The 11,940-nt window shown below is 48.2% G+C and overlaps 1 protein-coding gene across 13 annotated transcripts in view; it reads right to left on the bottom strand.

Annotated features, from left to right (window-relative positions):
• Positions 1 to 261: 261 nt before the first annotated feature.
• The window catches only part of LOC118796142 (adhesion G protein-coupled receptor L2-like), a 101,715-nt gene continuing 90,036 nt past the window's right edge, over positions 262 to 11,940 (bottom strand). For 4 of the 13 annotated variants that reach the window (XM_036554979.1, XM_036554983.1, XM_036554980.1 and 1 more), the window contains 7 exons: positions 11,097 to 11,188; positions 8,251 to 8,419; positions 7,156 to 7,284; positions 6,755 to 6,851; positions 4,385 to 4,513; positions 3,609 to 3,626; positions 262 to 1,446 (listed from right to left, as the gene is read on the bottom strand). In XM_036554979.1, coding sequence (XP_036410872.1) covers positions 713 to 1,446; positions 3,609 to 3,626; positions 4,385 to 4,513; positions 6,755 to 6,851; positions 7,156 to 7,284; positions 8,251 to 8,419; positions 11,097 to 11,188 — 1,368 coding nt within the window. In that variant the 3' untranslated portion in view covers positions 262 to 712. Of the gene's footprint in view, positions 1,447 to 2,038; positions 2,082 to 3,608; positions 3,627 to 4,384; positions 4,514 to 6,754; positions 6,852 to 7,155; positions 7,285 to 8,250; positions 8,420 to 11,096; positions 11,189 to 11,940 lie in introns of all 13 variants that reach the window. The other 9 variants (XM_036554981.1, XM_036554986.1, XM_036554982.1 and 6 more) reach the window with 3 other exon arrangements.

Raw genomic sequence — 11,940 nt, 5'->3', positions numbered from 1 at the left:
TAATGTTTATCGTTTTGGCAATATGAAATCTTACATTGCCATTTATGGAAGCAAAAACACAGTTCACACATGAAGAAGTGAGTCTGAACTGACCTTCAATTCAGCTTTTTTTGTCTATTTTTGCTCAAACATACTATAATGAATGATCTGTAAGAAGAATAAACATGTTTTAGAACATGTGTGACTTTTACACAATAGTCTCTTCAAATTTTAAAATTTTCATTAACATGTCATTTTGTATTTATGGTTGACATGGACTTTTTTACATTAGTGAGAGATACAACAAAATAGATCTTTTTTAACCATTTCTGCTGAGAAGTTTAATGTACAGCTGAGAAAATATAAGGCCTGAGGCTAGACTGCTAGTGGTCATATGCTTCCAGGCTTCACCACGACGGAAGCAACTGTTCTGGGATCAGGACCTTATTGTATCTGATTTTATCATCGCCTCAGAGAGCCTTCAGCCCCGCAGCTCTGGAGCTGGTATGTAACAGAGCGCAGACATTCGGAGGGAGGAGGGAGCCGTGCGTGAGATGCTCCCCAGACGGCATCGAGCTCGCTCTGACCGCTCCACTCTCCTCCGGCAGCTCACCTAAACACCAAAACGGTGAGTCTCTGACCAACAACAACACGACAAAGAAAATGCTCTGCTTGTGTTCCGCGGAGTCTGTATCGCAGCACAGGAAGTCCGGGGGCCCAGGGCCCACTGCGCTTAGAGGCTCGTGACCAGCTGCATCTGCCCGTCGCTGGCGTCTCCCTCGGGGGCGGGCTCGTCCTTGGCGACGGGCAGGATGTAGGCCTCGCTGCTGCTGATGTGGTAGTAGGGCTGCAGGGGGGGCCCGTGCCCCAGGTCCGGCACGCTGGTGCAGTAAAGGTCCTCCCTCTCGCTGCGGTGGGAGGGGGAGTGCGGGCCCTCCTCGCCCCCACTCTCGGGACAGGGCGAGTCTGTGAGGTTGGGCAGGCTGGTGTACAGAGAGTCTCTGTTTGGGGTGTGCAGCTTGTCCTCGGCGTCGGGGAGCTGTGTGAGGTAGCTGTCCGGGCCCTCGGGCCGGGGGCTGGGGTGCGGCCCATGGGGGCCGTACAGGAGGGAGTGAGTCCTCTGCGGCAGCAGGGGGGCCTCCAGCTCCGCCGCGGGGGGGTCGCCGTGTACCAGGGACGAGGCGTCGGCTGTGAGGGCGTCGTCCCCCCCGCCACGGACTCCCAGCCCCCCCGGGCCCCCTCCCCACTCTGTGTGGTGACTCTTGCTGCAGCCCCGCAGGTTGTTCTGCACCAGCTCTGAAATGATCATTTTCTCGAAGGCGGCGTCGTCCAGGCTGAGCCCGCACGGCGCCCCCCGCAGGCCGTCGCTGAAGTCGCCGTTTCCCAGGGAGTAGCTGTTGTTGAAGTTACCGTTGAGTGGTAGCGTGTCCGTCGCACTGGTGTCCCGGGCATTGCTCAGTGAATGTCCTGCAAGCAGACCACAGGCCAGGTTTTACCTCAGCCAACACTGTTTCCCTCCCCAAAAAATGACTGTAAAACACTTTAATACTGTTCAGGACTCCAGCAGCATTCTTTTTGATTCTCTGTTACAAAAAAAATAAATAAAAACAATTAAGAAGAGTAATTAATTGAGAAGACTTAAATGTGCATATGCAACAATATCATTAAGGTAATTTGCCATTAAGAAAATTTTTTAGGGAATTAGTAAAAGTACTAAGGAGGATTTTTATTTATGTCATATTTATGCCCATATTCTGCATTATAGCCTCCCGACAGACAGATAATAGCCCCCTCACATCTGTGGCCGAAACACACACCTTCATCCTGAACAACATTAAAAATCTAAATAAAAATCAATAAAAAGATTATTGAAAAACAGAAATAAAATGAGCATCACACGCACAGAGTGTCAGAAACGTACAGATGTGCAGCCACACACAGGCAAGCGACCACGTCCACGACAGGCCGATGGGGACGGGAGGGGGGGACGGGGGGGGATGGGACAGGGACAGCCAGCTCTCTCACTACACCACAACACACAGCCGCTGGGATGACTCACTTTGGACATCTGACAGCATGTGAGCCTGCTCTGGCTACCTGGCCTACCAGCGCCACACGTGCAAAAGAAAGTAAAATCATTTATTGTAACATGATGAATAACCACCCAGAGAAAGAAAAGAAACTCAGCAGCTAAGACACAGCAAATCAAACTAACAGACAAATCGGCCTCTTCTGGAAAAACACCCCTTATTTTTCAGATGCAGTTCTGTGAGTGTGTGTGAATGTGAGTGTGGGTGAGAGGCATGCCAGCATGCGTGTGTGTGAATGAGCGAGTGTGTGTGTGTGAGAGTGTGTGTGTTTTACAAGTCCCGTCTGGCAGCCGAAGTCTCAGCCCCACAGTGAGCACCAGTCACAGCAACGGCTCCTCGGCCACCAAACCCCCTGATGACAAGCGCAGCCTTGGAAAAACTGCACAGCGAGTCCCCCCCCCCCCCCACGCGCAGTAGCAGTGGTGTCTCTGGGGAGTCTCTGCTCACCCCCCAACCCCCCGTGAGTCAGAGACACTGAGGAGAAATGGGGGACTGTGTACCAGCCATGACAGAGCTCATACGGAGAGAAACAAAAGGCAGGACAGCTGCTGTTACAGAGAACAGAGTGTTCTTGCAACTGACTCCAAAGCCATTTTCATTCAAACAGGTTATATCTGGAGAAAGGAGGAGCCAAACTGGGAGCACTATTTAAATTGCCTTCTGGGAGATTGAGCACTGAGAGTGGTGCATTCTGGGAGAGGGCTGAGACTGGTGCATTCTGGGAGTGCATTCAGACTAGTGCATTCTGGGAGTGTGTTCAGACTAGTGGATTCTGTGAGAGTGCTGAGAGTGGTTCGTTCTGGGAAACAGCATGTCACTGAGTGCCTCAGAGTGGCTAGTGAAGTGAGAGAAACACATCCACTCACACAGGAGGGAAAACCAGGCAACATTCCAGGACTCCAGATTTCAATTTCAATACGTTTCATTTTCCAGTTTCATTCAGCTTTAAAGACACATATCGCCCCTGCTTCAATACTGCACCTTTCGTAAAAATGTATATATACACACAATATACAATAAATACTGTAAGAATGTACTCACTGTAATCAGTCACTATGCATCTGTGCTGTGTGAATTTATTTTCCTTTATCACGGAGCATTACAGCCAGTTGAAAGTGTTCTTGTGTTAGACTGCAGCTTTAATTATTAGCACATGTCTGTGTTGAGTCTGGGAAGCCAAGTGTGCTGTGAAAAGCTGCTTAAAGCCCTTCTGGAATCAGTCATTCCTGCCCCTCCAGCAAAAGGCGAGAAACAGATTCAGCACTCCAGCATGCTGCCCCCCCCCCCCCCACAGATAGCACACTGCACCCCACAGGTCCTCTCACTGAAGAGGGGCTGCCTTTCACAGAGCGGACATTGGGGAGTGTGAAGAGAGTGATATTTTGAGTGAAATCTTTCTGTCTTTACAAATTTTCATTTGATGGCTATTTAGGGGTGTGTCAGTAACTGGAAGTATACCATTTTAGGTTGTTTTTCCTCTCAAAATCATGCTGAAAATAAAAAAAAAATTATAATCAAAGTTATTTTTTACTTCCGTACTTGTCTCTCTGTAGGTCCCTAGAGGGAAGCATAAGAAAAAAAAAAATAAATAAGTTTTCCCAAGCGTTTCTACAGTAACATGCAGTTCGTCCATGTGAACCACCGCAAAATCAAATGCTTTTACAGATCATCAGAAGTGTGCAAATTTTCTTTTAATTTAAAAAGGAACTTCAAAGGTAGCAGCGGAGGCTTGGTGCAGGAGCTCAGAGCTTGCAGTAACATGGCAAAGCATCTGATTAAAAGGGAATTTAAAGCGGATCCAGCGAGAGAATACTGCGGAAAGGAGAATGGAAGCTGGTATGCCCTTTCAGTAACAAATACATATCATCAATAATATTAAAGCAGCAAAATAAAAGCAAGCACTTTCATCCCACTTTCATTACATACATGATATAAAATATAAAAACAACTGGCTGATCAAGAGAGAATATGTAGTATCTGTCCCAAAGAAAGAGACACCTTCCCTTTATGCAGTGAAATTGTTTTGGTGGCCAGAACAGCCCTTTTCAGATAAACTGAAGTAACACACATGGACCCACTGTTTAACCGACCTGAACTCAGGAAAACGTACATCACAACTCTCACCATCAAAATCACTAATGCCCACTATTCCAGGTGACTTACGGGAGAGTGGGATAGTAATGCTGGACAGAGATACTACGTTATATTCTGCTCTTGACACCACTGAAAGGCCATAGGAAGTCACGGGAAAGGAGTCAGACAGCACAGAGCCGCCAAGGCGTGTGTTGGGAAGAGGAAAGAGGTAAAGTGCACACCTGAGGAGTTAAAGACAGGAGGGCCCGTACTGTTGCACACCACTGTCTCAGCCAGTAAGGTGTTATAGGGGTTGCTAGTGCCGTGTGGTCGGAGGAGAGGGTTAGTTAGAAGATAATTTCCTGTCATTCCTAGAACAGTGAGACAGAAGAGGACAGGTAAGTTTCCACACCTGTGCTGATGGAGTGGGGTGGGGTGGGGTGGGGTGGGGGCGGGGGCGGGGGCGGTGTATGTGAAATGAACAGATGGATTCTGACAGATTGATATTTCATTTCTGTCTAATTTGATGATGTTATTGTTTTCCACTTAAATTTCAGTAACAAGTTGTTGAAATATGACACAGGTATCCTGACTATCAGATACCTGACACATCAATAGGCCAGATTCATAAGATTCACACCTGGTTGCAAGGTGAAACAGTAGGTGTTAGAAATGAAGGCAGGACTGAACCCATCAGCGCAGTGGAAACTGAGGTGAACGTGTGCGTCAGCCAAGCATGTGTTTCTACAGATGATGGCAGCGTTATCTGAATGGAAACAGCAGAGTGGAGGGAGAGACGGTGTGCAGATGTGTGAGAAGGAATCTCAATGCTGCTTCATATGTCATCTGTCAAGCATTATTGGCAGGCTGGTGTTTCTGACTCTGCTAATTCAACAGACACCAGAGGAGATAATTACACACAGAAACACTCATTAGCAGGTAATACTGACAAATGTTTGTTAGCAGGTAATACAGAAAAACATTCATTAGCAGATAACAGAGAAGCACTTGTTAGGAGCTACCAATAAGAAGCACTAAGAGGCATTACTTAGTGGATGCTGCCTACTCATTTGTAAGTAAAATCAGCATTTGGCCACTGTCTGGAGTTACACCGTGAATTTCAACCAACCAATCATTCAATCAATCAATCAATCAATCAATCTATCCATCCAAATGTATTGGTTGTGGCCCAATTTCACATAGCACTAATTTAAAGAATTTAAAGAAACTTAAAACAGTAAAATCAGTAATCTCAGAACCAGTTTAAAAAAGAGGAACATGACTCCCTCAAAGTCAAAGGCAGCTGAGAGAATCAGAGGGGAAACAAGTAAAAGCAACATTCAAACTGACAAACTTTTACCCGGAGTTAACTGTGTGGTTCAGTGTAGGACGGCAGGAAGTTAAGGGAAGCTGTGCATTCTGGGCTTCACGCGCCTCAGTTACGAAGCGGAACGTCTTTGCCTGAGTCCAGCGGCACGTTAATGATCAAGAAAATATTTCAGCGCCCTCAGTCTCTCCCTCCACAGCCAACGGGACTCTGCTCACCAAAACCAACCCCAGAAAATAACCCCGTCTCATCAGTTTATGCTCGGTTTAGCTCTGCTGCCACTGTGGGGCCAGACTGCACCTCCCTCTGTTTAATGTCACACCAGGGCTCTTCATAACTCAAACACAGGCCACTCTTTTTAAACAGAAATGCATTCAATATTCAGATGGGCCGGTTTTCTTCTGATTTCTGTCCACCTGGCCTCCTTTTTGGTATTCCTGACTGTTACAGCTTTCAGGCTCCCCTGTGCTGAGAGTCCGCTCGGCTGTATGGGTATCAGAGAGCACTGACACCGTGAGGCCAAAGGTGCGACCCTCGTTAACACTTAATCTCTGCTGGAGGCACCAGCTCCTGCAGCTCACCAGAGCGCCCACAGGTGAGGCAGGGAGACCCACTCCCTCCACTGGGCTGTGCTCTCCCCCACAGCCCAATTTTAGAGACGACCGTCACAGAAGCACTGAACCACTCTCTCCCGAACGCACAGGGTCGTCCAGAGTTTAACGCCATCTTCTCATCAGCATATTTATACACGCCCTAAATAATATATGAAATCATTTAAAAAAAAACATTGCTATAAATAGGGGATGTCACTTTGCGTCGGCCGCTGCCTGAGTGATGTGCATTTCATGCCAGCCGAGCTGTGCTCGGTCCCTGCTCTTCCTCGCTCTCCGCTTTCTGCCCGTAATGGAGAGAGCAGCTGCTGCCGCTTCCCTGCTCTCTTCCAATCAGATTCTGCCATGTTTTCTGTTCAGTCTCACCTTACACAGTCAGGGGAAATAATAACTGCTTTGCTCAAACATAAAGTTTCTGTTGGAGGCAAAACTAAGATGTGTGATAAGATCTGATCAACGCGGAGGAAATTCCTGCCTGATTATTGTGTACAGTTTATTCTCTGAGCCAATAAGAAATCTACATCTGATTACTCAAAGCACCAAGGTAAGATTACCAACAAAATATAAAACTACCCTGCTATGATCTGCCAACAAGGACAGTCATTCCCAAACCTCCAAAGCCTGTTTTCAAAAGAATGATTCAGACCAGAGGAGAAGCGGGATCGGTACTGTACCTTGGTTCAGGGTTGAGGTGCTGTTAATGTCACCCGACATGAAGGACGACTCTGACTGCTTCCTGACAGTGTCGTTCCACATCCTGCGGATCCGGCTCTGTCCAGTAAAATCAGAGGAGGCATCAGGAAGTCAGTCATCTTCCTCCAATCACCATCGACCGCATTATAGACAGCGTTCCTCTGAGTACAACATCACTGCACTGCATCTACATTCTTGCTACCACTGGCACTGAGCTCAAGGTTACACAGCTATTTAAAAGCCACCCTTTAACAGTGACCTTTCATAAAGCGACCCTTTAAAAGAGCCCTGTGACAGTGAGCGCAGGTGATATGAGAGGGGCAGCGCGCCGCTCAGCGTGCCGCTCAGGTGCGCAGGCGCTGAGCTCCAGGGCTCTGTGTACCTGTGTGGCAGAGGAGTAACGGGCGTTGGCTCTGGAGGTGGAGGTCTTTGCGGAGCTGTGGGAGCTGTCTGTGGCCACGCCTCTGCAGCAATGAGACTGACGCAGGCATTTACTGTACTCCTTACGCACCTGCGTATAAAGAACGGGGGAAACACACACATTCACAAACCGCTGCTTCACAGAGCGCACCTTTGACCTGTGGGGCTCACCCGCGATGAAGCAGCTGTAGATTTAAACGTGGACGTCAAGCAGGCAGAGTCAGCTGAGAGTCACTCAGATCCCAGCTGAACTTACCATACATCAACCAGACACGCAGCCACTACAGACCGGCTAACACACAGCTTCACAGCACGTTCAGTGTAAACATCTGCAGGCCTATGATCAGTTAACAGTGGTTAGCGTGGTTACCTACGGTTCGTATGCTTAGTGGTGGTTAGCTACAGTTAGCAGTGGTTAGCTGCAGCTAGCAGTGGTTGAGGCTGTTTAGCGGTGGTTAGCTGCAGCTAGCAGTGGTTGAGGCTGTTTAGCGGTGGTTAGCTGCAGCTAGCAGTGGTTGAGGCTGTTTAGCGGTGGTTAGCTGCAGATTGCTCACTCTGCCATTGTGCATTTCTTGCCTCCCCCTCTCACTTCCAGAGAGAGGCCCCGACTAAGGGGAAGGGATCTCTCGCCGAATGCAGGCATGTTTCTCAAGTTACCAGGCAACTGTGGAAACTCCCGGTCATGGAGACTAAGAGCTAAAAGACCCAATACAAACATCTGACAACCAGTAAAGGACATGGAAGTGGGATTGGGAGGGTAATTACGGCAGAGCATCCGAGGGAATTATGGGTAATATACCACAGTGCTCCTGCTGGGATCAGTGATGCCAGTGACTATACACTGCGGATGTAAAAATGGCTACAGGCCTGTCATGTCTTTTTACTGATGGCTGCACACGGGTGCCTCTAATCTTATCTGTGGGGAAGCACTTTAACCAAATGACTCTGGACCAGAGGGTCATGGGTTCCTGTCACGGGTGTGGCACTCCTCCTGTGCTCCAGCATACAGTATGGAAGGGGTGTGGTTATAGGGGTCTGTAATACTGTAATAACTCACCTTTTTCTGCAGCAGGCAGTGGAATATGAATATGAACATGCCCTGCAGGGTGTTGAATATGGTGAAGAGGTACGCCATGACGATGGACGACTCGTTCATGAAGAACAAGCCGAAGGACCAGGTGAGGCCCAGCAGGCAGAGCAGAGCGAACGCCCCCAGCACCCACGACCTGTGGGGAGAGAGGCGTCAGCACCCTTACGCCAACATGCCCGCAACAGGCACAGAGACACACCCCACCAAAAACACGGCCGCACCACACCAATGAGCCACACAGGAAGCACAGAGCTCGCCGGCTCACAGCACGGCCGGCCGGGGGGGTGGGGGTGGGGGGGGGTGCACACGGGAGAGCAGGAGAAGGTAAACCTGCTGCGCGTTTCAGAGAGGCAGTTTCCTTCTCTGTGTGGGTGAGAGGGGGGCAAATGCAGCCAGGACTGCGCCCTCTCTGGGCCTCCGGGGCGCGCTGCAGTGCAGGGGAGCCTGCCAGCTTGCAGACCACACTCACCAAGAGAGCCACGGACACATGAGGTGAGCGCGCGCGCACACACACACACACACACACACACACACACACACACACACACACACACACACACAGGGACCTCCGTCACAAACGTTCAGACGGAGCACACAGGACACCTGAAATGGAGGAACTACGACTCGGCTCACTCATGTTCTTACTTGATAAAAGGCTTATTATCTTCATAGCTACAGCATGGGGTGAGTGAGAGAGAGAAACACAGATTAGACAGGCGGACGCTCTGGCAGACAGTCAATAATGCACGTTTCAGCTGCGGAAAATGGGACACAAACAGAATGAGATCTAAGACTAATTTACAGAGTAAAATTATTCATCACTGGTTTCATTTTAAAGGTGTTTATCATTTCATATTTCTTTCCCAGTGCCATAAATTGTATATCTGAGAGACATTACTTTTCAGCTGCCGATCTTTGGGAAACTACATCAGTAAGTGATGAAAGACGCAGAGCCGAAGCTTACCCGGGAAAATCAGAACTATAGTATCCGTCACAAACACGGTAATTACTGTGAGGATGAGAGGGCACACAGAGGAAAGGAGAGAAGAGAGAGATGCTGCACATTAGGCCAATCTGCACAGGACTCACAACAGCCCCCCAAGGCACACCGAACCCCTGCATCATGTGACCACAGCATCATGTGACCACAGCACCTTGCTCAGGTGGCAGCTTACACTGCTTTACCTGCCAGCCTCCAGGAAATGACCTCCAACACCTCCATATACAGCAAACACACCATTCACCTTTCACCTGTCTGCTCACCATCAAATATAACATCATATCTGAGACTCCTCATTTCTCTCATTACTGAGCATCTTCATTTTGACACATCTTTCATCTGCCATTATGTTATTTTAATTTGATTTTGCTCTTGTCCAGTTAGAATCCCTTGAAGTTGTGTCCCTTTACGGACATAATATATGAATTAATAAGAGATGACAGCTTCATGGACGTGATTTCTAATGAAATCGGAACAAGTGAAGAGACTACATGATGTTACACATGGAGATGATAAAACTCTAAGGCAATTCCCTGTTAGCTTGTCCTGATAACCAGGGCAGCACGCTGTCTGCTCAATCACAGCACAGACAGTGTGCTCATAAACCGGTCAATCACATCTCCCTCCCTCACTGAGCTGACAACAAACTGAATGAATTCAAAAAATATGAATTTATGAGCCCCACTTCAGTATTAATCTCCAGTGGTGACACTATTACATAAACTTCCTGTATCTGCTGGAGTGTCCTGGCTCATTATTCAGCACTTGAATGTTGGGATATGGAGGCTTATTTTGGGTAATCATTTCCAAGCAGGTGCTATCAGAACACACGATGCATTTGACACAAACACAGAAATGTGTTATGAGTATGTAAGAGCAATAATGTTCAATTTTGATAATGTTTTGCTTCAAACAGCTGTTCTTGAATATTAACAAGACCTCAGTTGTCAATCATGAACAGCAATACTGCTGGGATGTAAGGCCAAACAGGGGAGAGATGTTTGGAGAGGAAAAAGGTTTTTGTTCTTTAAAAGATAATCCTCCCATGCCAGGCAGTAAGACTCCAACACACACGACACACACAGACTGCTTACACAACTTACGGGACAGAAAAAAATTACGTTAGTTTGATAGGTAACTAAAGCACAAGTAAACCAAGAGCTCCATTTCAAAGAACATTTTTAAAATGAGGACAAGCCCGAAAACTGAACTTTTGAGGGGAATGTTTCAACCAAGCGTGCCTTTTTCCCCGCTTAACGGTCTGTTTGTCTATAAAAAATAGGCCCACCGTTTCCATGGACACTTAGCTCTACCCGAAACCCATGCAGCTCACTCTGTTTCATGGAGAGAACTCAGCTCTGCGGATAAAAGAGACATTTAATAAAACATAAAAATCCTTCCACACTGTCCATGATGTCATCATTACGGGTAGGTTGTAAAATAAAATACATATTCTATCTGGAGTCGTTTTAAATTCCTTTGGTAAATGCTCTGTCTGGAGACGTCTCTCCAAACGGATGGCAGAGAGTTCTGGAAATGAAAAACGACTTTGCTGGTGTGAGTTAGTTTCTTTCTGGAAGGAGACCAGCACTGGTGCTTTCCCTCTGTGCTGCATGAGTGCTGGGAAAAGGGCAGAATTAAGACAAGTGAGCAGTTCCAACTGGAAACGGTGAGACTGAGAATTACCCAGGAAGTCATCCAGACAGATACTATAATCTTATAAACGATGATTTCATGTTTCGCAATCCCAACAGATTACCGACTCTGAATCAATTGTAATTAACAATGTAGTCGCCGCGGCAACATCACTTACTTGATGTTCTCCATCCTGCTGGAGTCGGGTTTCAGTGAGGTCGTGTGCTTCACCATCTTGTACATGGTTATAACCAAGAAGATGAGATTGAGCTGTCAAAACAAAATAATGGAAAAGTTAACATGTTAAAATCAAGGGCTGAATTAAAGAAGAAAGCTGCTCATTCGTCTTCTCTGTAATGATTAAAAAGGTCTGCCTTCCGGCCCACTCCGTCTCTGCGCTTAATGTAATATAGACCATCTATCCTCCTGCAGGACTCAGACATGCTGCCAGGCGCCAAATTTACTGTCATCCTATATCACTGCGAGGCAGGAGCGGTGGTCCCACGCAGGGCCGGGCCCGTCTCCCGGGGAGAGGGAACATGCTGAAAACCGGTGCGGTACAAGGAAGAGCGCTAGACCTGGGGAAATGCTACAGCTGCCAGAGCCGGCGAGAACGCAGAGAGAACGCGGAGAGAACACAGAGAGAACGCAGAGAGAACGCAGAGAGAACGCGGCGAGAATGCGGAGAGAACACGGCGAGAACGCAGAGAGAACGCAGAGAGAGCACGGCGAGAATGCAGCGAGAACGCGGCAAGAACGCGGAGAGAGCACGGCGAGAACGCGGCGAGAACACAGCGAGAATGCGGCAAGAACACGGCGAGAACGCGGAGAGAACGCAGAGAGAGCACGGCGAGAATGCAGAGAGAGCACGGCGAGAACACGGCGAGAACGCGGAGAGAACGCAGAGAGAACGCAGAGAGAGCACGGCGAGAATGCAGAGAGAGCACGGCGAGAACACGGCGAGAACGCGGAGAGAACGCAGAGAGAACGCAGAGAGAGCACGGCGAGAATGCAGCGAGAAC

This window comes from Megalops cyprinoides, chromosome 20 (assembly GCF_013368585.1).
Source record: "Megalops cyprinoides isolate fMegCyp1 chromosome 20, fMegCyp1.pri, whole genome shotgun sequence".
Lineage (NCBI taxonomy): Eukaryota > Metazoa > Chordata > Actinopteri > Elopiformes > Megalopidae > Megalops > Megalops cyprinoides.
The sequence above is the reverse complement of the archived record's forward strand: the minus strand, read 5'-3'. Positions and strand labels throughout refer to the sequence as shown.